General features: G+C 52.4%; 1 protein-coding gene across 3 annotated transcripts in view; it reads left to right on the forward strand.

The window, feature by feature from the left end:
* Positions 1-26,370, forward strand: part of SIL1 (SIL1 nucleotide exchange factor) — a 102,834-nt gene that overhangs the window by 15,480 nt on the left and 60,984 nt on the right. For all 3 annotated transcript variants that reach the window (XM_065030374.1, XM_065030373.1, XM_065030375.1), the window contains exons 3-4: positions 9,694-9,808; positions 13,830-13,965. In XM_065030374.1, coding sequence (XP_064886446.1) covers positions 9,704-9,808; positions 13,830-13,965 — 241 coding nt within the window. In that variant the 5' untranslated portion in view covers positions 9,694-9,703. The remainder of the gene's footprint in view (positions 1-9,693; positions 9,809-13,829; positions 13,966-26,370) is intronic.

A 26,370-nucleotide genomic window follows, 5' to 3' on the forward strand; every position in this document is an offset into this window, starting at 1 on the left:
AACCCCCCAGGTCCCTCAGTTGCTCCATCACACTTGTGCTCCAGCCCCTCACCAGCTCTATCACCTCCTCTGCTCTCTCTCTAGTATTTCAATGTCCTTCTTATGATGAGGGGCCCAAAACTGACCCAGGATTCAAGGTTTGGCCTCCCCAGTGCTGATATTGCTATAGCCTTTAGTGGAAGGAGTCCCATGGTTCCTTGGTCACAACTGTGGTGCCCTTGTTATAAACTGTAATGACCGAGCCCAGCGTGGGGAACGACGTGCCCGGGTTCCCGCAAAGAAGGGCCCGGGCAGCAGTCCCGAGGGACCCTGCTTGGCAGGAGGTGCCGTTCACCCCCACGGAGCTCCTTGTTCCCCTTCAGGGGAGGGTTTGGGGTTGTCTCGTTAGCGCTTGATTCTGGGTTTTGCTGCCGATGGCTGCTCTGGCAGCCTCTGTGTGGGTTCAAGGTGAATCCCAGTGGCTTTTCAACTGGAAACTTGCCACCAAACTGGGAGTGTGGGGGAGTGCAGGCCGCTGTCAGGGGAGGTCCTGAGCTGGGCATCCCTCCAGGTATCAATTAACCCCGTGGGTTGCGCTGCCTCGTTAATCCCAGCCGCATAGCAGAGCCCATGGCGGGCGAGCCGCACGTTCTCTTCCCGCACACCGCGCTGCTCCTGCTGCCACCTGTGCCCGCGGGTTGTCACACCCTTGAGAGCTGTCACCGCTGCCCTCCAGAGAGGTGACAAAATGCATTTTTCATAAACTTGGCAGCTCCCTGTTCCTGGTGGTCGTGGCAAGACAGGCTGAGACACAAACGCGGGGGATAGAAGCTTGTACAGTGTGTTGTGGGTGCTGCTGCGGGAACCATGTGCCCCATACATCAGCACTGGGTTTTTATGACACTGAGCCTGAATTTTGCATGATTTTTAACCTTTTAATTGAGTGTCTTCATAGGGAAGCTGGCGCCTGGCAGGGCAGCAGGTTGTTATTCAGCGTGAGAGCCACGAGCAAGCAGCAGGAATTGGAAAACATAAAAAGCTGTTTCCGGAGAGGCTGAGGATGCCAATTAAACCTTTGGCTCCTTGTGGGCCTGGCTGCAGTAGGACATGAGGGTGCCTGTGCCCTAGCTCATGCGGGCTGTGCCTTTCCTGTTAGGTTGCCCAAGCTTGGGAAAGCAGAAGGTGTAAAAGAATGTGCTGAATGCTGTCACACTCTCAGGTTAGTCCAAACCAAGGTGTCACCTTGCAAATAGGGGCTGATAGATACTTTTCCCCTCACGTGTATCACTTGCTTGTATGGGCTGTGCATGGGAAAGTGCAGCGAGGAGCAGAAGGGAGCAGGTATGGGCAGGAGAGGTGTTCTCTGGGGTTTGGGGATGAGGAAGGGACAAGCGAATTGGTGTGTTTGAGGTCATGCTGTGTGGCAGCTTTCAGAAAGATGCTGTCCCAAACATCCCTGTGAATCTCTTCTCTCCAGGTAAGTCCTAAATTGGTGCAAATCAGCCCCTTTTCTGGTATGGACCTGAAGGTGCTCGCTAGTCCCGGAGCTCTGCAGAGCGAGGCTGTCACCTGCCTGTGCAGGCAGTCATGCAGCCCCGCGAGAGCAGCTGCCAGAAGTCCAGAGAGATGCATTTTTAAATAACGAATAAATGATCATTCAGCCCTCCAATCTCTGAGGCTCACTCTGCTATCGCACGCTCCGTCCCGAGCGGAGCAGAAGGTTCCCCCGTCCTGCACCAGGGCTCCCTGGCACGGGGGCTCCGAGGTTGGGATCTCCCTGTCCTGCTGCCATCGCTACCAAGCAGGCTGGGGGTTGACAGCAGCCTTGCTGCCTTCAGCCACCCGAGCATCAAGCTCTTGCCCTCTGGAGAGCAACGTTTTCTGTGAACGCTGGTTTCTGAAGGAATTCATTAAGTAAATTTAATTGATGGACTAAATGATGGTGAGGCCCCACCTTGAATACTGTGTTCAGTTTTGGGCCCCTCAGCATAAGAAGGACATTGAAATAATAAAGAGAGTGCAGAGGAGGTGATGAAGCTGGTGAGGGGCTGGAGCACAAGTGTGATGGAGCGGCTGAGGGACCTGGGGGGTTCAGCTGGAGAACAGGAGCTGAGGGGAGACCTTCTGATCTCTGAACTGCCTGAAAGGAGCTTGGAGCCAGGGGGGTCGGGCTCTGCTCCCCAGGAACAAGCGCCAGGAGCAGAGGAAACGGCCTCAAGTTGCGCCAGGGGAGGTTGAGGTTGGATCTGGGGAACAATTTCTTCCCCAAAGGGCTGTGGGGCATTGGAACAGGCTGCCCAGGGCAGTGCTGGAGTCACCATCCCTGGAGGGGTTTAAAAGATGTGTAGACGAGATTCTTAGGGATATGGGTTAGTGCTAGAGCTGGGTTATCGTTGGACTCCATAATCTTGAGGGTCTCTTCCAACCAAAATGATTCTATGTTTAACGTTAAAACTGCGTGAGGTTGTTTGTATAAACAACAGGGTCGCAGTTGCTGGTTGGGTAGAAGGGGCGCTGGTGGCCTTAGCTGTAAATGACCCGCAAAAACCATTTGTTGGCCCCTGTGTGGAGCCGTGGCCGGTGCCACGTGCTGCCGAGCCCTCTCCTGTCGCTGGGAACGTCCCCGCTCCACTCTCCCCTGCTCCCGGCAGCGCTTGCAGGAAAGCCCAACATCCAGCAGTACAGTAACTGGGCTGGTTAGAGGGGCTGATATTAGCTAAGCAGGCAGCCTGTGGGGGCTATTGATTATTGTTATTATTGGTTAGTGGCAGCTATAAAAGCTGCATGATTGCGTGGCTCTGTAAGCACGTCTCTGCCACGGGTATCCTTCACCTCCCTCCCATCCCCACCGCCCCGTGTCAGAATTTCTCCCCGTGCGCTGGTCCCAGTTCAGGGCTGTGCCAGGCAGCACAGGCTGAGCCTAATGGCAGAGCTTGAGCTGCGCTTTATTCCTGTCAGCCTAAAAGCGTGGCCTCCTTGCTGCGTGGGTTCTCCGTTGGCAGCCAAATACGGGAAGGTGTTCCCACAACTTCTCCTTTGTGTAGGAGTGTTCTTAACATGCCGGAGCAGAGTCTTGGTAGGAGTAAATGATGAGGAGCAAGCAAAGTAAAGCAAGCAAAGAGTAAACTTCTTTTTAAACAATTTCATAAGCATATTGCAGTAGTACTGCAGCTGCACGCTCTCTGCTGAAATCTTGGTGGTGTGAGGGTGTTTGCAGACGAGTGGTGCTCGCTGTCCCGTCTTTCACCCGTGTGTTGTGGGGCTTGGTGCCGCGGTGGGACCCTTGGGCAGGGCTCTGGGCGCAGTGGCTCCTGCGTGCAGCGCTGACACGGGCGCTGTCCCAGGGCAGGAGGATGAGAGGGCGCCCTGAGCACGGCAGAGGCGGGTGCAACATCAGACCCGGAGCGAAGCTGCGCGGATCCCAGTGTGATGGGTCCGTACCAGAGCACCCCGGTCCTGCCCGCTTCGTCCTGGGACAATCGGGGACAAAGAACTGGGGCTCCATCCGCAGTGTCTCACAGTCTCTGAAGGACGCTCTTCATTGTGTTTGGTTTTGTCATTCAGGGCTCTTTCTTCTGCTTTGCATAAGGTGTTGGGTTCATGATTATTATTTTATTCTGTTTTAATTATTAACTTTTATTCGGATCCAGTTCTTTGATCAGTCAAGTGTATTCAGGTCTTTTCCAGGATCTTTGTAGTTCTAATATTGGATTTAATGAAGGAGGAGATTCACACCTGCCTCCTTTGGGGAACGTTGCTGGTCAGGGCCTGGCTGTGACAGGAGGTCCTGGGGCTTCCTAAGTGCCTGTCAATCGCGTTTGGAAGGTCAGGACCTGTGCTCTGTCTTATGAGAGCCGTTGGGGTTTTACTATGGGCAAATTGTCTTCCGAAGGCTCCCATTTCCAGAGGAAATCCAAGAAATCCTGTGCTTCGTGCCAGAAGCCACGGTGCAGTGTCCAAATCTTCAGGACTGAGCCCTGCTAAGGGTCGTCTGGGCCCGTGTCCACCAAAACACAAGTATTTCCAGGCTGGCTTTTCGCAGGTTGGTGTGTATTTAGCAGGAGCCTTGGTGTCTCTGTGCCTCTGGGAAGAAGAGGATGGTCGTACCTGCAGGCTGGTCCTGCTCACGCCTCTGCAAGCAGAGGGTTGTGCAGACCTGACTGTAATGAATGGGGGTGGGCAGAGTGTCCTGTGGGCTCCTGATCCTCCATTTGTCCAGCAGCTGTTTCCTTTCTTACGCATAGGCTGAATTTGACTCAAACCTCTTTCTCCTGTGGGGGCACCAGAGGAGGGACCGCCAGCCCCCCAAGGTGTCCGGCTGATACCACTCTGCTCTTCAGCAGCAATTCAGCAACAATGGCTGCTTGTCACAGACCTGGGGACCCTGTTGCTCAGAGGAAGAAAGTTTGGGGCCAGGCCAGCTAAATTTCCTTCTCTTTCTCCATTGCATTGCATATCACTTATCACAGGGGTGTCAGACTCATTGGCACGGGGTGCACATCAGCCTCACAGTTGCCTTCAAAGGGCTGAATGTAATTTTAGGACTGGATAAATGTTGTAATAGTTGATAGTGAATAGCTGATGTGGCCCCCGCTGACAATGAGTGCGACACCCCTGACTTATCACATCGTGCTGGGCTCAGCACCGATACAGCATCATTGAAATGACTTTGTGTTCAAATGGGGATCTTGACACTGATTGTGGTATGTGGCCTGAGCACATCTCTTCAGTCAGACATCTCAATTTACACGTCTGTCTTTAAAACAGTTCCCTTAACTGCTATTGCCCATTAAGCTTTGGCTTCGGCCTAAGAGGCTGGGAGTGCTTGGAGGTTTTTGCATCACTGGTTCAGCTGAAGGGCGCTGGGGACGTGTCCCTCGGTGTCCTTCATCCTTTGGTTGTTCTCCAGTGCTGCCCTGTGAATTATTTGTGCTTGAAAACACGCAAAGTGCTGTCGGTGCTTTCATTACCACCGGCCGTCTCGATGAAGGGTGGCCGCACACACATCCTGCCCGAACTAGTTAATTAGCGCACAGTTTTGCAAGATTTATAATTCCTGTTCTGCACCTTCAATCCCAAAATGAGAACAAGGATTAGCTTATTATTATTATTATTATTATCACTTCCAGTTGGCCATAAAAGCGGAGCCTGGCGAGGGGGCTGGGGAGCTCTCTGGGTTGCTCGTGTGCTCTCCGGAGCAGCAGATCAGAATTCAGATGAGGCTTCAGCTGGATTTATTGGAGCGGCGCGGTGTGCGCGCTGAGCTTTGAGTCGGGACATGAAAGAGCGCTGCGTTCCCAGCAGCAGGAGGCTTTAATGAAACATGTTCCTCTTACTGACTTGCTTTGAACTGTCACCTGTGACTACGGCAGCCGCATCCACGGGGCCGTGCGGCACTTACCGATGCGCAGCCAGTAAAATCAGTAAAACTGTCCCTGCTAATAGCGAACCTAATGGCAGCGCGATTGTTTCTGCGGCTGCCGGTGCGGCCGGGTGTTTTGGAGCTGCAGAGACCCTCCCAGAGCATCGCCTGCTCTGATGGGAGTGCCGCTTCTGGCAGCAGAGCCTTCCTTGAGCGCCACTTTTTGCTCTTTCCCTAGTACCTGAGGATTATTGGAAGAACAAACCCATCCAAGGGTTATTTGTGGTTCCCGTGGAGTGGTTCTGGTGTATGTGGGTGCTGCTGGATCCGCAGAACATCCTTAAACCAGGGCAAACGCTCCCGGTGCATGTGACAGCCACCACCTGCCTGCTCTGCAGCGTGCAGGGCTTGTTCTAAAAGCGCATCGTACCCACTCGACAGCATTCGATGTGGAAATCCTGGTGCACGTCTGTCTCGTCAGGAGGTGTCAGCCTGCGCAGGCTTCTCCCCAGGAGCTTCGAGCCCCCGGGTTTCACATGCTGACTCCTCTGCCCACCTGGGGCCAAGCGGGCTGCTCACTGTTGCGCCGATACCACTTCCAGGCGGGGGAGGCTTTGCAGGGCCCGTGCTGTCGTTTGCTGCCAGCCTCCTCGGTACACGTGAGCTCTATTTTTATGGGAGCGTGTGTTTTCTTTCAGCCGCTGCTTTGTTGAAGTTCTTTTTCTTCTTTTTCTCTTTTTATTTCCAGGCTCGCAGGTAGAGTTTGAGGGTTACATCTATTTTTCATTATCTCAGTTTCGCTGCTTGTTTTGTAACTAAAAAAAAAAACCAAACAAACTCACCAAACCCAACAAAAACGAACCCCCACTAAAATTGTTTCCTGTGTGAAAAGCAACAGTTCGTTGCGAGGTGCGTTGAGGGGAGGATGGAGCATCTTGGGCAGTGTGAGGTTGAGGTTCTGACCGTGGCGTTGGCCAGACGGGCACGTAGATCCGGGTGCAGGTGGAGTGCGAGCCTGTGAATTCTGCTCTGGGTTTCCCAGCTCAGGACACCAGGGGTTGGTTCGTAGCCTGGTTGCACTCACAGTGCCCAAGAGAGACGGGGGCTTCGGCCACAGGTTGTTCCTGCCTGTCTGCTGGAAACGGAGAGCTTTCTCCTGCTCCGCTTGGAGTTTCGTAAGGGCTTGTGGGTCCTTGAGGTGGGTCTTTAGGAGAGAGGAGATGTGGAAGGAGAGCACGGTTTAGTGCTAGAGTCGGGTTATGGTTGCAGTCGATGATCCTGAGCATCTCTTCCAACCGAAACGATTCTGTGATATCAAGGACCAGGTTGGGAATGCAAGGTGGCACTTTCACACGTGTTGTGAATCACAGAATCCCAGAGTGTCAGGGTTTGAAGGGCCCTGGAAAGCTCATGCAGTGCAATCCCCCCATGGAGCAGGAACACCCAGATGAGGTTACACAGGAAGGTGTCCAGGCGGGTTGGAATGTCTGCACAGAAGGAGACTCCACAACCCCCTGGGCAGCCTGGGCCAGGCTCTGCCACCCTCACCCCCAACAAGTTGCTTCTCATCTTTCAGTGGAACCTCCTGTGTTCCAGTTTGCACCCATTGCCCCTTGTCCTGTCACTGGTTGTCACCAGAAGAGCCTGGCTCCATCCTCCTGACACTCCCCCTTTCCATATTGATCCCCAGGAATGAGTCCCCCCTCAGTGTCCTCTTGTCCAGCTCCAGAGCCCCAGCTCCCTCAGCCTTTCCTCACACGGGAGATGCTCCACTCCCTTAAAATTCAGCAGTGGAACTTGTTGCTGAGGGATGCTGTGGGTGTTGAAAGTCCAGATCTGCTCCAGAAGCAATTAATGGGAAAAACAAAACCCCAGTTGATCTGGATTTGAGTTCAAAGGTAGAGGCTGCTCTTCAGGAAGACCCTGGCTCAGGAGATTTTGGAAGATGCAGAAATGTGTCAGATTTATTACTATTCATGCTCCCTGCTCTGCTGCTTTTTCCCAGTTGTGCACCACTGACCAGCGTGTTGCGATCTTTTGCCTTTTCCTGGTAAAACAAAAACCAAGCAGGAAGGGGCAGAAGTAACAGAATGGAGTGGGGAGAGCAGACAGCAGCAAAGGGGTGGAAGGAGAGGACTCCACTCTCTCCATGTCCCCAAAGTCTTTTTGGAGGATAGAATCACAGAGTCATTTAAGTTGGAAAAACCCCTCAAGATCATCGAGTCCAACCATAACCCACCCCCGGCACTGCCCCATGTCCTGAGAACCTCATGTCCGTCTGTCCAACCCTCCAGGGATGGTGACTCCAGCACTGCCCTGGGCAGCCTGTTCCAATGCCCCACAGCCCTTTGGGGAAGAAATTGTTCCCACATCCAACCTCAACCTCCCCTGGTGCAACTTGAGGCCGTTTCCTCTGCTCCTGGCGCTTGTTCCTCAGGAGAAGGTCCTTTGGTGGCAGAGCTGGTGTTGGCTGTGCCCATGAGCCTATTTTCTGCTCTGTGGGTTAGAAGATGGTTGTTGTGTCAAGGGAGGAAAAAAATCTGCGCTGATGGGCCGTCCTTATGGACAGCAGAGACAGGAAGATATTTCGGACTGAGTGTATGGGAGGAAATTCTTTAAAACCTGGACAGGAGTAGGAGCAGACTTGATAGAGTGATGAGTAATGAAGGTTTGAACGGAACTAATCAGTCCCATCTTCTTGCAAAAGACCTCATTTAGTTTAATTTAGCAGTGTGTAAATTTAGAGCCTGTCAAAGGCAGCTCCTCTCCAGCCCCTGTGCTGGCGTGTGCTCCGTCCCCAGCCCAGCGCTGAGGGTGGGTTTGGAGCCTTGTGTTGCGAAGGCAGCGGGGACACGATCTGTGCGTGGACGCACGGAGCGATGGGGACGTGGTGTAGTGGGGACACACGGGGCGATGGGGACATGGTGTGCATGGGGACACACGGGGCGATGGGGACATGGTGTGCGTGGGGACACACGGGGCGATGGGGACATGGTGTGCGTGGGGACACAGTGGGCGTGGGGACACACGGAGCGATGGGGACGTGGTGTGCGTGGGGATGCATGGAGCAATGGGGACGTGGTGTGCGTTGGGATGCACGGAGCAATGGGGACGTGGTGTGCGTGAGGACACATGGGGCAATGGGGACACGGTGTGCGTGGGGACACGATGTGTGTGGGGACACATGGGGCGATGGGGACATGATGTGCATGGGGACACATGGAGCAAGGGGGACGTAGTGTGTGTGGGGATGCATGGAGCAATGGGGACACGGTGCGCGTGGGGACACATGGGGTGATGGGGACACATGGGGTGATGGGGACACATGGAGCGATGGGGACACATGGAGCGATGGGGACAGGATGGGCATGGGGATGCACGGAGTGATGGGGACACACAGGGCGATGGGGACATGGTGTGCGTGGGGACACACGGGGTGATAGGGACATGGCGTGCATGGGGACACACGGGGCGATGGGGACACGATGTGCGTGGGGATGCACGTGGCGATGGGGACACGGTGTGCGTGGGGACACAGGGAGCGATGGGGACATGGCGTGTGTGGGGACGCAGGGAGCGATGGGGACACAGGGAGCAATGGGAGCATGGTGTGCGTGGGGACGCAGGGAGCAATGGGGACACGGTGTGCGTGGGGATGCATGGGGCGATGGGGACACATGGAGCGATGGGGACACGGTGTGCGTGGGGATGCACAGGGCGATGGGGACATGAGCTCCGTGCCAGCGGGACTGGCAGCCCCAAGAGCAGGACCCTTTTTCTCCCCTGTGTCTGGTTCGGCAGGTGCTCTGTGGTGGGTCGGGCACCCTGAGCACCAGGGGAAGCCCTGGCCCCCCAGGAATCACCCAGCAAACCTTGCTCACCCCTGCAAAACGTTGTTTTCCTCAAGCAAAGCCCACGTGTGGACCTCAATAAACTCCTGATCCTTTGACGGCTGGTAGATTTGTGTAATTTGAATTAATGCAGCTACTTCTGTGCTTAAAATGAGGCACAGGCAGAAAAAGCCTTTGCAGGATTGAACTGATTTTTAGATTTCCTCGTCGTTATCATCGATGGCAGTGACAAAATTATTTTAAACAAGACTTGCAGGTCTCTGTGTTTTCCTGCAGACATATAAGCCCCTGTGGGGTCATTATAAGCCACTTTGTTGTTATCTGTCATAAACTCCATCAGCACTAAAATCGGCACCTCTTGGTGCCCCGCGTGCTAGCACCTTGAGGTGTTGCGTTGCACCCCGAACCCCTGCTGTGTTGCAAAATGTCACGTAAAGAATACTGAAACCTGTGAAAACATGGCCTAAAACATGGCTGGTTGTGTTTTTCTTTGTATTTTAGGCTGGCGGTGATGTCTCACTGGGCTGGGCTCCTCTCCGCCGCTGCCAAAGTCAACCTGCTGCTGTTGCTGGTTTCCGCGGTGTTTTCCTGGCCAAGCCGAAGCGACAGAGTTCCCGTAAGTGTCGGCTGCTCCGGCCGAGCGTTGTGCTCGCAAAGGGTTGTCCGGGTCCCCTCTGCTCAGCAGCGGCTCTGCAGTAACATCTCAGAGGGGCCTCACCCCAGGAAATCCAGAATGCGCTCGATCCGGCGAGTCTGCGACAGTACCAGTGCAACTCGAGTAGCTCTCTTGTTGCTGGGTGTCACTTTTTCTACTTGGAGTTGTCACACGTTCCCCCCGTGCCAAGAGGCAGAGCTAGTTTTGTGGCCAGAAGAAGGGAGATGTCCTCGATTAGGTTCCTACCGGTGCCCCTGTTGAGTCAGGCTTAGAAGAGGCTCTGCTCAGGTCCCTGCGTCCCGCGTGTGCGGATTTTGGTCCTTGCAGCGTTATTGCGGAGCTGCAGTTCTGTGGGCCCCTTTGCGCTTGTACGAGTGTGCAAAACAAAGCCCGTGTGGGTTCTCCTCCCGAGCATGGTGCCCGACCAGCAGGTCTGGAAAGTGTCCTGGAGCTGGCACAGGACACGCTCTGCGGCAGCAGAGTGGTTTGGGGTTAGTTCAGTTAACGCTGTGGCTTTAAACAGGGGTGTCGCAGCAGCACTGGCCTGGGGATCACCGGTCCCCGTGTCCCTGGACACCAGCTCCCGCCTTTGTGTTGCAGCTCGCTGGTCTGTGGGTGGTGTGATGCAGTTTTCTGGGGGCTGTTTAAACACACGGGCCCACCTGGAGTCGCGTAACGATGAGATAACTCATTGTTATTTCAGGGAGGGAGAGGAGGAGGCTGGAGTAGAGTCACCCAGTGGGACAACAGCCACCCAGGGCCAGGGGCCCGAATTGGCGCTGAGGGGCAGGCAGGATTCGTGCAATTTGGGGTTTGCTTTCCCACCGCCCCTCTTACACCAGCTCTGTGCTGGGGACATGGGGACATCCCTCCTCTATCGCACACACACTGTGGGTTGTCTCCAACCCTCCCTGCTGAGGCTCTTCAGCTTATTTCAGACCGATAAAGCAAAGAGGTTTTTCACTTCTTGTTCTTTAGAAAACATCTTTCTTTCTGCTATTTAAATTATAGAAACAAACCAAAAAGGATTCTACCTAATTTCTACTTAAACAATCGCTTGTGTGGTGTTGCCTGTTTTTGCCAGAAATATTAATGAAAATGGGGTATTGCAAAGGAACTGTGGCCAAGCAGTGGCAGTAACGTTTAACCAAACCGAGTCACATCCCTTTATCCGCACGGAACATTTAGGCCATGGCACTTCTCTGAAGCAGAGCCAGTAAACATCAGCCATCTCCATTATGTGTTTGAGCAGATAGAGCACTTGGAGGCCTGTTGGTAAATTTACAGTGGCCCGTATCGTTAAGTCCCTCTTGGATAATAATATAACAGCATAAATAAGCTGAGTAATGACTGCTCTGACTCATTTATTTTAGTCCTGTTGAGTCTTGGCTCAGAAAATGTTAACATTGATTTTCATCTGCAGAACCTGGCTTTGTATGTTTGTTATTGTTACTGAGCTTTAACCATTTGTCATAGTTTTAACGATTCCAGGCCTCTGATGCACTAAGTGAAAGGAGCAGCTGAGCTGTTTCTGCCTGTGTTTCTCAAATTTCCATCCCTTTGGACAGATGAAATGAAACCGTTCCGCGGGTTTGTCAGCGTCCTGCGCGTCACCTCCGTCAGCACTAACTGCGTGTGATTTGCTCAGGGTGATGTTTTTCTTGCTCAGGATCACTCTCCTGGGCTGGGTAACGGGTATTTATTTGCAAAGCACCCAGATTCTGCCAGAAAATACATACGTGTTTTTAACAACGGGTGGAAGAAGTGAAGGCAGAACATGGCCTAAAGTTTCCAGTTCACCTCCTAATTAACTTCTTTTTGTTTCCCTTGTGAAAACTTTTTAAGGGTTACTATCAAAACACTTCATGAAGCGAGCTGTAACCCTTCTAATTGCCAACAATTAGGAATAATCTTTCCCTATAGGCTGGTGATGTGGAATTATTCAGCGGTGTCACCCTTGGCGATACCAGCAGCTGATAACGGCGCCGTCTGGACCATTACCCAGCGTATCTGTTCTGGGCAAACCAGAGCAGCACGGACCAGCTTCCCGAGCGCTTAACCGCCTCGTGTGAGGCAGCGCGGGGTGGTTACTCACTCTGCACTGTATAATTTCACCCCTCGCGGTTTGACGCGACTCCCGCAGCTCCCTGGGGAGACTCTGCGATGAGCAGCGAGGTTTCCCTTGCAATGAACAGCGAGGTTTCCCTTGCAGTGAACAGCGAGGTTTCCCTTGCAATGAACAGCGAGGTTTCCCTTGCAGTGAACAGCGAGGTTTCCCTTGCAGTGAACAGCGAGGTTTCCCTTGCAGTGAACAGCGAGGTTTCCATTGCAGTGAACAGCGAGGTTTCCATTGCAGTGAACAGCGAGGTTTCCATTGCAGTGAACAGCGAGGTTTCCCTTGCAGTGAACAGCGAGGTTTCCCTTGCAGTGAACAGCGAGGTTTCCATTGCAGTGAACAGCGAGGTTTCCATTGCAGTGAACAGCGAGGTTTCCCTTGCAGTGAACAGCGAGGTTTCCATTGCAGTGAACAGCGAGGTTTCCATTGCAGTGAACAGCGAGGTTTCCCTTGCAGTGAACAGCGAGGTTTCCATTGCAATGAACAGCGAGGTTTCCCTTGCAATGAACAGCGAGGTTTCCATTGCAATGAACAGCGAGGTTTCCCTTGCAATGAACAGCGAGGTTTCCCTTGCAATGAACAGCGAGGTTTCCATTGCAATGAACAGCGAGGTTTCCCTTGCAGTGAACAGCGAGGTTTCCATTGCAGTGAACAGCGAGGTTTCCATTGCAGTGAACAGCGAGGTTTCCATTGCAGTGAACAGCGAGGTTTCCCTTGCAGTGAACAGCGAGGTTTCCCTTGCAGTGAACAGCGAGGTTTCCATTGCAATGAACAGCGAGGTTTCCATTGCAATGAACAGCGAGGTTTCCCTTGCAGTGAACAGCGAGGTTTCCCTTGCAGTGAACAGCGAGGTTTCCCTTGCAGTGAACAGCGAGGTTTCCCTTGCAGTGAACAGCGAGGTTTCCCTTGCAGTGAACAGCGAGGTTTCCATTGCAGTGAACAGCGAGGTTTCCATTGCAATGAACAGCGAGGTTTCCATTGCAATGAACAGCGAGGTTTCCATTGCAATGAACAGCGAGGTTTCCCTTGCAGTGAACAGCGAGGTTTCCATTGCAGTGAACAGCGAGGTTTCCCTTGCAGTGAACAGCGAGGTTTCCATTGCAGTGAACAGCGAGGTTTCCATTGCAGTGAACAGCGAGGTTTCCATTGCAGTGAACAGCGAGGTTTCCCTCGCAGCACGGAGGATTTTCCTGTTTCATCCTCGTTTTTTCCCATTGCACGTGGCCCCGGCCGATCTGCCACACCCCCAGGTAGCGGCCGGTGATGGAATCACCGCCTCGTTGTTTCAAGAGACTTCGAGGACACCGGGTAAAGAAAAGGATGTTGGCGTTTTTATCGCGTGGGCAATTCAGTGTGTTTTCCCATTTTGGAAACAGCTGAACTATTTTAGCTGAAATCTTCTCCAAGCCTGAAATAAGTGCATTTAGGGAAAGAAAAAAATATATATATAAAACCCAACAAGCCAAGGCTTGAGGCGTTCCACTCGTGTGGAAAATTCCAGCTGAAAAAGTGAAGTTTGACATATTTTTAGGTGAGGGAAAACAGGGTCTTACAACGTTACACAACCCTAATAATAGTCAGGGCTCCTGGCTCTGGTGTGATATAGGTGAGGCTTTGTAAAAGCTTGTTTTAAACCTGCAGCCTGGAATAGGAAATAAGCCGCGTTGCTTTGTTCAGCACAAATGTCATGCTAGTTATGCGTGTTTAACCTTTAATGTACTTTAAATCTAAATTTAACCATGTGGAAAGAATCTCGGATGTCAAAAAACCAAAATCTGCTGGCGATGGAAAAAATTTTGTGTCCTCAGCCGGCACTAAATTACCCAGATGCAATTGCTAATGAGCTGAATCTCTTCTGTCCAAAAGGAGTTTGCCCTCACAAAAATAGAAGAGAGCGACACGAAAGGTGACAGCGGGAAGGAGCCGGTGACAGAAGACGATGCTGATCCTGAGGACCTGGAGGTGTTTTACCCCACACGTCAGTGGCAAACCATCCGGCCAGGTAACGTGCTGCTGCCTGTCGCCAGCGTTCCGGCGCCACGGGAGCCTCGCAGAACCACCCCCTTGTTCCCATGACAATGTGTTACTTGCTGGTGTTCAGGCGGAGAGGTGTGGACCTGGGACCGGAGACCATCCCCGGCCTGGCGAGTGGGTGCTCAAGTGCGTTGGGTTCCCTGGCGCAGGTGGAGGGGCCGCCGGTCACATCGGAGGTGCTGATGTGTCTCTGCCTCCAGCTCCAAACCCCTTTTTCTCTTTGCACACTTGTCAAGGGACAGATTTTATAGCATCCCAGGTCTGCTGTGCGAAACGCTGCTCGGTGCTGGTCTGATCCAGGCTCCTCGATGTAACACCACAGAGTGTTTTAACAACGGGCTTTCTGTTCCTTGGCTGTTGGAAATCCAGCTTTTATCCCCATCTGTCCATCACACAAAAAACATCTTCCTTTTTATTTTTGGTTGGTATCTTTTATTAGACGTGAATGGGACGTGACGTGTGCGGTGAGAAAACACCGGTGAGCAGGTGGCTTTGCTGCAAAGAGCCCTGTGCTGGGAAGGGCTCTGGAGAGGGTGAGCGTGTTTAAACACACACAGATGCGTGTGCGCGCACGTGTTTTGGCAATTAGGATGATCAGTAAGGCTGCCTCTGGGGTCTGGGGCCAGGTATTTAATCCACTTGTGCTTTGGTGTCCTTATGTATATGCAGGTGTAATACCTTCCCGCCTCAGAAGGGTGAACTAAGTGGTAATTAATTTGTATAAAGTGCTCTGAATTGAAAAGAGCTTTACCCTGTGCTCAGTATTATCACTGAAAGTATAAATATGGGATCCATTTGCCTTGAAATTCCTGCCAGATAGAGCAGAATGACTATTCCAAGTGTAAATCTTTGTATAGCATAAAAGTCTAGCAAAGGCTCTTAAATTTCACAAAGCTGCGGTATATACTTATATTCCATTTTTGTACCATTACGTATGGAAGGCATGTGGTGTCCCTGCTTAGTATTCAGACTGGCGGATCGCCCCTCCTTGTGGAAGCAGAATATGGATATTCTTGCAGTCGTTACAGTTGTCGTTGCTGGGTTTGTTCTCCATTGCTGGGGTGTCTTGTTCCACTTCATTTCTGCAGCAGCTCCACGCTGGGCTGTGGAAGGGGGGCACTCAGCAGCTTTGTTTCTCTGCCCGCCCCCGCGCCGTCTGCCCTTGTGTCCCCGCAGCAAACGGGGCCAGTCTTTGCGGGGAAACAAAAGTTTGGATTTGGAATCTGGATCCTCGATTTTGAACAGCGGAAGGGAGCTCAGAGTCACGTTTCCCCCGTCACGCTCCCGTTCCATCTTATTTCTGTTCTCAGCTCAACACAGGATCTTGATGCTTCTGTCTGGTCCCACAGTTGCTTTTCTTTTATACGTATATTTCCGGTTGTACTCGGCTGTTTTCCCAGTTCCTTCTTGCTAATTGCATCAAACTGTGTTTCCGCCGAGACTGCAGCAGTGTCACCAACCTGTAACCTGTCACATCTCCCCACCTAATTCGATTGTTATTGTAGATGTACCGCTGCTCCGTGCAGCCGTTCCCTCGCTGCTTGCGATGTGAGCGGGGTTTTGATCAAGCACTTTCTGGCGTTCGGAGCACGCTTCAAACTGCTGGAGGCAGCTGGATGCAAACACAGAGAGACAGGCACCCTGAGAGCTCTGCTGCCTGTGATCGGGACGCCAGCAGATCGGTTGTCTCCTGTGCCAGCCAGCCGGGCGCTGACGGGCTGCGGGAAGGTGGCTGAAACTTCACCAACTCCTTTAACACTTTGTTAGGCATCGCTTCTACCGCACTCGGCGCTAAATAATGCACCAGGCGCGGCGGAGTTTGACAGAAAGGATACGTGCGCCTTGGAAAGCCTCCCAGCACCTCCATTATTACATTTTTTGTGTTATCTGAGGAAACGAAGGCTACATCTGCAGGGCTTTTCGCCGTGTTCTTGGTTGTTGAACTTGCAGGCTACGTGGGTGTTAGCGAGCGGGCTTGCAGTGTCCTCTGAGCTCACACCACGGCTCGTGCTCAGGTGGCTGTTCCACCGCAGGCAGGATGTTTTTTGTGGTTCTGCTTCCTCCAGTGTGTTTTTTCCCTCTCCGAATGCACTTTCCGCAGTGCCAGCACCCTTGTGAGCCCCTGGAGAAAGCCAGCAGAGGTGGCTGCGTTTGTTCTGCTTACGTTACGTTGAGCTGTTGCAGGCGCGGGAGGTGAGTCCGTCAGTGCACAGGAGCACCCGATGGCTTTTCAAGGTGGTCTTGCCTGATGGTTGTGGCAACCAGAGGCTGGTGCTCAGTGTGCGGGATGGCAGAGGTGAGTGGAAGGATTGGACGATGTCGATGGTCTTCTCTTGACAGTTTTCATGGGGCTTCTGTATATAAAAGCATTTCTTCTGTGTTTCCAAGTGACCCTAAAGCTGCTGTGCAAAGTTCTAGAGCACGTGAAGGCTTCATTTCCTGGGAAATTCCTGCTTTTGTGATTTGGGCACCTTGTGTCCCTCTGTTCTACTTATCATTTCTGGTGATGGTGGAAGGTTGGATTGTTCTGACCATGTATTCATATCACTGACCAGCAGATTTTGCACCTGATGTTAGGGTCAGAAGCAGCTCCTCTGGGAAGCCATCGCTGTGAACATGAAGGAAAAGGATCTAAGAGGCAAGGGTTTAAATGAGAAAGAGAAGGGGGTTAACTGACCCCGGGGCACCGTGTGTCTGCAGACAGCTCTGCCGTGTCCACGCCAGCAGCACTTTCCTGCTCCCCGATGTGGCAGAAGCTCCCTGGCCGGTTTCTCAGCTGGAATTACTGTGTCCAGTTTCCAAACCCGGACAGACCAAGTGAGAACCTCATCTGCCCTAACTATCTGTGTGCTTTCCACTTGAGAGAAGCCCACAGCAGGACACAGAAAAACTTCCCTTGGTCCAGAGCAGCTCCCTGCAGACCCAGGAAATGGAGCAAAATCTTGCACCGGCGACTGAAAAGTTGCAGCGTTGGATCTCTCAGGTTTGGACGGCATGTTTCGGTGTCTAGCCGGGCAGAGCATCCATTGCAGGAGCTGGGCTTGCCCATAACTTTTGCTGTGGTTAATCTTCTGGCTTGCAGAGCTCTGTGCTGATACCTGCAGCTACTCTGTGGCGTTTGTACCATTCAGAGTCATTTTCCTAAGTGCCTAATTATATTGCAGTTAAAAAATAAGAAGCCTTGACTGCCGCTGTTGATCAAACTGCCAGAGCGAAGCTGATGTGAGCGTGCTGTTGTTGCTGCTTCTGCAAAGATGAGACCATTTTATGTTCAGCAGGGAGCCGATGATACATTGCTTAGCATTTAAATATCCATGGCTGCAGCTTCCCAGGGTCTTCGGGCTGCTTTCCCTGCCTTTGCTGTTCCTACTTGTCTCAGGTCTCCTTTGCTGCACAAACAAGGTTTTACATGTGTGGAAATGCAGTTCTCAAATAAAGCGTTCCCTTGGGGAGGTAATGTCAGAAGCCACTTCGATGGACTTTGTGTGGTTTGACTAGAAAGAGCAGGACTCAGGATGGGGCGTAACTCAGTCTGGTTTCATCGCCGATCTTTGTCTTTCGAGAGGTTTCAGCGTCGGAGCGACGCGGCGCTGCTGGCAGCCAAGGAGAGGTGTTTGGAGCGGGAGGAGAAGGTGCTGACAGCAGGATCCGTCCCTTGGTGCACAGTCCCATGCGGATGCTGCGGCCCGGCGGGGATCCCCTCCCTCTGCTCAGCCCCTGCTGCTCGCGGGGCGTCCTGACCTGCACCGCTCCTGCTAATTGCTGTGCTCAGTTAATGAACCTGTCCGAACCATTGCTTCCTGGGTGACCTAGACCTAACTCAAACACTGATGTGCAGGTCTCTGAAATATTTATGTCAGCCCGGGCAAGAGGGGGCTGTGAAATACGGCATTAAACCACCAGGGTACGCTTGTTTTTGCAAAGCTTGACGTGTGTAATCCAGGAAATTGGAGCCTCATCAGATCAGCTCAGATTTGCATGAAGAGGGAAGGCAAATGAGATTTTAAAAACCTCATTTATACCACATGAAATGCCGTTTTTAGGGCTTTTTTTAGTAAAATAACTTGCTATGGATGTGCAGAGGGGAAAATCTCAGCTGTGGAACAGGGAGAGCTGCAGGGTGATTAGAGCAGGTAGGAAAGCCCAGGCGGTCTTGGGAGCAGTTGCGGACATTTGGTGCTTGGAGGTGGAGTTCTGGCCATCGACATCTCTCCCTCTGCTTCTTTCCATCTGACCGCTCGCAGATGAGGCTTTTGATGTCTCCAGTGTATCTTGTGCCCATCCTGTTTATTACCGTGTGCCTTCGTGCCCTCCTCTCTCGGCTTCCCCGTCCCTGTGGGCTTATTTGACTTCTCTCCTTGTCATGCTGGCTTGTGCTTAATTCCTCCGTACACTGGAAGTCGGCTGTGGCAGAGGTGCGCGGCTGGAGCTCCACGTGCTGCACCAGGCGCTGGCGCGGGGCGCTGAAGGGCAGACATGTAAAATAAATCCGGTTCTCTGTGCCTCGCTCCTCTGAGAGGGATAATGGTGTTTGCTGCCTGTCGTGGTAAGAGGCAGAACCAGGGCTGCTCCAGAGACACCTGGGGAGCCTGCGGACAGGAGGTGTCAGCACCGCTGTTTGAGCAGGGGAGGTGTGAAGCACACCAGCTTTTGGATGTGGAAATACTGTCTGCGTCTTTCCCTCCGGCTCAGCTGGGAGCAGCGCTGTCACCGTCTCCAGCCTTTCTCTGTGTTAGCCGCTTGGGTTTCTTTACCGGCAGGTTCCCAGAGTTGGAAAGTCACAGGATGGTCCTTGTCATGCCATCTCCCTTCAGCGCGCACAAGGGCAGCGGGGAGCAGGACGGTGTCCCCACGGGGTGCCAGGGGAGGTGATGCTGGGAGCATGGTAGCCCTGGACCTGTATAGTCAAACCTCATGTGAAACAGCAGTGAATCACAGAATCCCAGAGTGTCAGGGGCTGGAAGGGCCCTGGAAAGCTCATCCAGTGCAATCCCCCCATGGAGCAGGAACACCCAGATGAGGTTACACAGGAAGGTGTCCAGGCGGGTTGGAATGTCTGCACAGAAGGAGACTCCACAACCCCCTGGGCAGCCTGGGCCAGGCTCTGCCACCCTCACCAGGAACAAGTTTCTTCTCATATTCAAGTGGAACCTGCTGTGTTCCAGTTTGCACGCATTGCCCCTTGTCCTGTCACTGGTTGTCACCAGAAGAGCCTGGCTCCATCCTCCTGACACTCCCCCTTTCCATATTGATCCCCAGGAATGAGTCCCCCCTCAGTCTCCTCTTGTCCAGCTCCAGAGCCCCAGCTCCCTCAGCCTTTCCTCACACGGGAGATGCTCCACTCCCTTCAGCATCTTGGTGGCTGCGCTGGACTCTCTCCAGCAGTTCCCTGTCCTGCTGGAACTGAGGGGCCACAGCTGGACACAATATTCCAGGTGTGGTCTCCCCAGGGCAGAGCAGAGGGGCAGGAGAACCTCTCTGACCTACTGACCACCCCCTTCTAACCCACCCCAGGTACCATTGGCCTTCCTGGCCACAAGGGCCAGTGCTGGCTCATGGTCACCCTGCTGTCCCCAGGACCCCCAGGTCCCTTTCCCCTACACTGCTCTCTAAGAGGTCATTCCCCAACTTACGCTTGAACCTGGGGTTGTTCCTGCCCAGATTCAAGACTCCACACTTGCCCTTGTTATATTTCATTACATTTTCCCAGCCCAACTCTCCAGCCTGTCCAGGTCTCTGATGGCAGCACAGCTTCCAGTGTCAGCCACTCCTCCCAGCTTGGTGTCACCAGCAAACTTGCTGACAGTGCATGTTGGTGAGCTGGGCCCTGGGCCACAACGCTGGCCTTGCCGGGGAGGCTAGAGCTGCAGAGCCTTCACCATTCGCTAACAAATGGGAAAGCACAGCAAATAACAGAAATTTATAGGCCGGTAACTGAACTCCCACATTATAAAAACACTCCTCCTCTAATTTGACGAGTGTAGCAATGCAGTTTTGATTATATATTTTGTAGCATGTTGTAAATTCAGCGTGTATGTTTTTAAATTTTAATGATGTGAGACCTCAGAACTGCGTAGCTCCTGGAGCGGAATCTTTCCTGGGAGCTGGGCAGAAATGGCTGGGTGTGTGTCAGTACCCTTGGTGTGCAGGCTGTAGTTAAGCAGAGGGCCGGGGCTGGTGGCTGTGCCCTGTGTTGTGCTGGGCCCCGCGCTGCTCTGCCTCCGTTCCCTGCTTGTCTCTCTGCTTCTCCGTCACCTGGGAAGTTCTGCAGTCACTGTTTTCCAGCACGTCTGTGAGGGCGTCAGGCTCGGTATTTGTGAAATGAAATGGCAGCTGATTTCCCCTCGTCCCCCCAAATGCAGCTAAAACTTGTGTTGTCTTCTGTCATGTCAAGAACTGCTGGTATCCTGGCAGCAGCAGCATTGGTGAGAAAAGCTCTAAGTTTGCTACGTGGATTGCTCAGGTTTAGGAGCAGAGATGGGTTTTTGGTGAATACTGTCCCTCACTGGCCGTGGTGTTACTGGTTTCGTTAAACAAACTGGTTATAAGAGTCTTTTGCAGTGATTCACATACTTCCAAAAACTAATTAAGCAGCTGAGACAAAAGTTTCCAGCTTCTCTAACACGTAGCCCTGGGCTGGGATGTTGGGCATAACCGAAAGGGGTGTAGTGGTGTGTCCTGCTGCCCACGCTGCGGCGCCCCGGGTGTGTTACAGGTTTGTTATAAGGTGGTTATACACCAGGGGATGGAGCTGTTTGAGAGCCAAGCAGCTTGTTGTTGTGCAACAGGAGGAAGTTAAGCTGCGTTGTTCAAAATATTTTCAAGCTCAGCTTTCATGATGCTCTGACTGGTGGTGGTATAATGTAACGTTAGCAAAGAGAATAAGATGGTATAGCAGCAGACATAAGCACTGGGAATCATCCATATGGTTAAATTTGCATTGTTTGGAAGGGAAAAAGTGCCTTGAAAGAAGAGAGACACTGTTTCCCACTCTTCTCTTTTATCTTCTTGCTGCCAAGCCAGGGATGCTGTGAGCACGGCAGCTGCTGGAGACGCTTCAGCGTGTGCCGGGTGATGAGGAACGTCTCGCTATGGTTTTTATGTGCTAGCATGCTGTATTTTCTGCAATAACGTTAACAAACGTCGTGTGACTGCTTAGAAGGATGAACCTCATTAAAGAAGAGGTATTTAATAACAGGCCTGTTTTTATCTCTGTCTGTATCTAACAGTCTGCACATTTATTTCAAGCTTGTAACAGTGTTCTGGAAGAAAAATGTTTTCCCTCCTGGAAAACGTTTGGGAGCGGATCCAGCCTTGGTTATCTTGAACTGCCAGTCTGAGTGTGTTCCCCCTCCCTTCCAGAGCAAGTGAGCCCGCGACCTTGGCTCCAATGTCTCATTGAGTATTATAAGAAGTTTTTTTCAACAAGTGCGACTTGGGTTCCAGAGTCTTTTCGGTATAATCAGAGCAGCTCCCTTACACTTCAAACGCGTGATGTTGTTCTGGGAGACAAGCCGCCCAAGCGTTGCAGTGTGTGCTTGCCTAGCTGTGGGTCGCGCCTTCGTCCCCGTGAAACCCTGAAGGTTGCTTCATGAAAACCTTGAGTCCCCCCAAAGCTCCGTGGCGGGTGCTGGGGATCGGACCCATCCTGCAGTGCTCCGAGCTGCGAGGGAAGCTCCTCGTGCCAGTGCAGCTCTGCGCCCCGTCCCCTCCTCGAGTGGCGCTTCTCTACTCTTTGGTGACATGCTCCCAGGGCGGTTAATTCCAGGTTTGGGTGATATTTTCCCAGTGTGGATGTTATTTTCCCAGGCTGCTCCCAGACACTGCGGGCCGTTGGTGACCACACACTCCTGGAGAGCTTGGCCGTTGCACAGAATCCCAGAATGTCAGGGGTTGAAGGGCCCTGGAAAGCTCATCCAGTGCAATCCCCCCATGGAGCAGGAACACCCAGATGAGGTTACACAGGAAGGTGTCCAGGCGGGTTGGAATGTCTGCACAGAAGGAGACTCCACAACCCCCCTGGGCAGCCTGGGCCAGGCTCTGCCACCCTCACCAGGAACAAGTTTCTTCTCATCTTTAAGTGGAACCTCCTGTGTTCCAGTTTGCACCCATTGCCCCTTGTCCTGTCCCTGGTTGTCACCAGAAGAGCCTGGCTCCATCCTCCTGACACTCCCCCTTTCCATATTGATCCCCATGAATGAGTCCCCCCTCAGTCTCCTCTTGTCCAGCTCCAGAGCCCCAGCTCCCTCAGCCTTTCCTCACACGGGAGATGCTCCACTCCCTGCAGCATCTTGGTGGCTGCGCTGGACTCTCTCCAGCAGTTCCCTGTCCTGCTGGAACTGAGGGGCCACAACTGGACACAATAGCTCCGGAGGTCAGGCCTTCCCACAGGGCTGATGTTTTTGTACATTTGCAATTTGACTATGTAATCTCATACATTAATCCCTGACCTATTGATACAATGCAGACGTTGTGTTTCCAGACTATTTGTTCTCATTTGCCGGCTGTGGTTGGCCACAGTGGAGGCAGGCAGTCTGCCGCGGCCCCGAGGGGACGCACTGGCTCTGTCCCCATCCGTCCCCAGCGTCACCGACCGGCTCCTCACCCGCCTGCTGACCATCACAGAATGGCTCTGGGCACAAAAGTGCCGTTTAAACAACAGTACTGTACAGTCTGGGCCCAGAATGACTGTTTCTGAACCCATCACAGGAATGTGACCATGTGCTCTGGGAGCTGCTGGGGTTGGTCCCTGTTTTGACGCTGTTACGCAAGCACCCGGCTCTGGGAGCTGAACCCACAGTGTAGATCGTGTACATCACTAAAACCCAGTTTCACAGCATTATTTTTTTCATGATTAGGAAGCAACTCTTTTTCCCCTCGATCTTGCTCTGGCCATTCCGTTCTGCACTCTTAAGGCCCTGCTTGCTAGAATTTCTGCAAAACTGATTCGAGGTGGGCGAGCACAAAGTCAGATTATTTCTCAGGCAGTTGGCCTGCACTCAAGCGGCTCCTGCACGGAGTATTTCATTCCACTCCTTCACAGTTCACGCCTGCGAATTAGTGCTCTTACTCTGTAGTTTTCCATGTGTTTATTTGTAGGGTCACACTAGCAGCAGATCTTTTCCCACAGACCCTTTCCAGCACCGTGTGCTCTGCCTGCTCCAGCCTGGCTTGACAGCACGTTGCTCTTCTGAGGAAGACCCTGAGTATCCATCATGCTGTCCTGACTGAAGGAGACGTTTTCTCTGATCTCTGCCCTCTATTCGTTTTAGAACCTGCAGTGAATTTGGGATGTAAATTTAAAAAGGTTGTTTGGTGCGAGGTCTAGGAGTTTGTTTTGCATTTTTTCTTACTTGCAACGGATACCAAAACAAATGTGTCTGCTTTACTGAAACAGCTTCTTTTAGCATCTCAGGGGAGCTTCGGAGTTAAAAAATAAATATATCTCTGTTTTTCCAGCTCTGCTTTACCAGCATGAGCTTGGGAAATAAACATGATCTCCCTGGGTCTGTCCTAATGCTTTGTAGAACTAATTCCCAACTATTGCGAGAACTCTTACAACACTATATTCAAGTTTAATTTTTTATTCCGTGTTTACCCTTTGGAAGGAGTAAGCCTGGTGGTGCTGGAAATTCTAATGAAGGGTGACATTTCTGATTCAAAAGATCTTCCTTCGGTCCAGAGGTTGGTTTTCCTCTCTCCTGATTTTGCTGCCTGCTCCTTCAGACTGCGGGCAGCCTTGCTTGGGTCATTCGCTTGCAGCGGGGTGTTCCCTGCGTCCTGAACTGATGGATGCCCGAGCCTGTCGCTCGGCATCGCTGTGTCCTCCTGTCCGAGGTCTCGCAGCGCTGCAGACCCGGCGGCGATGGCAGTTCCAGGGCTGTGCCCGTGATCCCGCCAGCCAAAGAAGGAACACGAAGCTGCGTGTCTCTGCCGTCCCTGCAGGGTGCCGATAAATAGATCTCATCAACAATTTACATTTCTTAACCCCAGACTGGGTTTTATTTTTAGGATCTGTCATTCAGCCCAAGCAAAACCTTTTCCGTTTCTGGTGGTGTTTCTAAAAGCGGCTTGAAGTTATCGCCAAGACTATATTTTAAGATGCATTTACATTTGGATATAATCTGCTTTTCTTATTTGAAACAAAACCCACCTGTTCTTCATTAATTATACTATCATTTAACCTGCTAAACACACTGCTACTAATTACAGTTATCTCTCCGCTCTGCGCTCAGTAATGTGCAGAAATGATCAGCCCTCTCTGTATCTTCATTAGCCAGAGCTGTAACGAGGTGGCAAATTGTAGAAAGGTATGGACAGACCGTATGGCATAGAATCACAGAATCATTTTGGTTGGAAGAGACCCTCAGGATGGAGTCCAACCGTAACCTGACTCTAGCACTAAACCACGTCCCCGAGAACCTCGTCTAAATGCTGGAAGGAGCAGCATGGTTCAGGGGGCCTTAACAGCAAAAAACAAATGGAAGAAACATAGAAAAGTCTGTTTTACTGTAGGGTGAGTGAATGCTGGAGCAGGTCAGAGAACTTCAGAACCCAGCGGGACACAGTGGTGGGCAGCCCGCTGGTGCAGCCCTGCTGGAGCAGGGATGGGGTGGAAGGTCTTGGAGGGCTCTCCCAGCCTCAACCCACGTGTGACTGTCTGGCAGCGGCTTTTGAAGGCGCAGCATCTCCCAGTGGGCTCCACAGAGAGCCGCGAGGCCCGGTGGTGGCACTGCCTGCTGCTGCTGGGAGACAAGCCAAGAGGCTTTGCACCTGAGCCCTGTTTTGTCATCTTTCCTCCACTTGAGATGCTCTCCAGACCTTTGGATCCCACCTGAAGTGGACAGGGCCTGTCCTGGGGGAGGAGGCTGGTGGTGAGGTGGCACCTGAGCTGGTCCCTCACCCCACGGCCGTGGGGCAGGCCCGGCCTAGCTGGCAGCAGGAGGGAGGAAGAGCTTCCACATCAACCCGTGCTGCTCAGAGGTATTAATGTCACCCCTTTATGAGGAGGAAATGTATACGCTCTCCTTCATCCACTCCAGCAAAGATCCTCAGGTTGGGTCAAACTGCCTACACCGGCTATTTTTACTGTTTGCTCTCTGCTCTACTTGATAAACTTGACTTAAGTGAGGGCTTTTGTTAGGGTTTGGCTTTATCTTTTTGTTCCTGAAGTGGCGTAGAGTGGTTTGATGTGATTTCTTGTCTCCTCTGCAGTGCAGATGGAGCGGGCAGGCCTGGGACGAGAGCATCTTCATTCCCGTCAGGTGCGTTTGTGCCCAGGGCGCTGCCCGTGCACCGCGGGCTGCAAAGGGGGTTTTCTTCAGGCTTAGGAACACAACACAAACAGGTAAAACCAGACACACCTCAGAGACACTGACACAGTCTGTACTCTCCTCTGCATCACCTGGGCAGTACCCGTTTGATAATTTATCCCTGTTTGTGCCACCAAAGCTTTATACCGGGTGGAGACGTGTGGATTTTGGGGGAGGTTAACCCCAGCCGTTAGCTTGTTGGGTGTCAGGCAGGGTTTGCAGCACTGGCAGCACCGGAGAGAAAAATTAAGTGTAATGCGGCACCTTGGATACAGAAAGCATGGGGAGACAATAAATACAGCCTTCCATAATGTCGTTTTATAGTGTCACTCTTCAGAATTTATTAAGACTTAGTTGCAGCGATGCCTGCAGCTTCTCCTGGTTGAATCAGTAAATTCTGTTCGTTATCTCCAGCACTCGTTTTGACCTACTGTGTTTAAAAAAGAGGAAATGCCAGAGGCGTGTGGGCACCCCAATTGCTTTCTTTTGCAGCTGGGGTTTTTTTGCTGTACATCCAGCTTTTCCCAGGTTTGCTGCTAACACCCCCAGTCAGGGTTTGTCTGGGTGGATGGACCCAAAATGTGAAGTATTGCTTGATAAGAGCACAGAATCCCAGAATGTGAGGGTTTGGAAGGGCCCTGGAAAGCTCATGCAGTGCAATCCCCCCATGGAGCAGGAACACCCAGATGAGGTTACACAGGAAGGTGTCCAGGCGGGTTGGAATGTCTGCACAGAAGGAGACTCCACAACCTCCCTGGGCAGCCTGGGCCAGGCTCTGCCACCCTCACTGGGAACAAGTTTCTGCTCATATTTAAGTGGAACCTCCTGTGTTCCAGTTTGCACCCACTGCCCCTTGTCCTGTCACTGGTTGTCACCAGAAGAGCCTGGCTCCATCCTCCTGACACTCCCCCTTTCCATCTTGATCCCCAGGAATGAGTCCCCCCTCAGTCTCCTCTTGTCCAGCTCCAGAGCCCCAGCTCCCTCAGCCTTTCCTCACACGGGAGATGCTCCACTCCCTCCAGCATCTTGGTGGCTGCGCTGGACTCTCTCCAGCAGTTCCC

This window comes from Columba livia, chromosome 14, assembly GCF_036013475.1.
Source record: "Columba livia isolate bColLiv1 breed racing homer chromosome 14, bColLiv1.pat.W.v2, whole genome shotgun sequence".
Lineage (NCBI taxonomy): Eukaryota > Metazoa > Chordata > Aves > Columbiformes > Columbidae > Columba > Columba livia.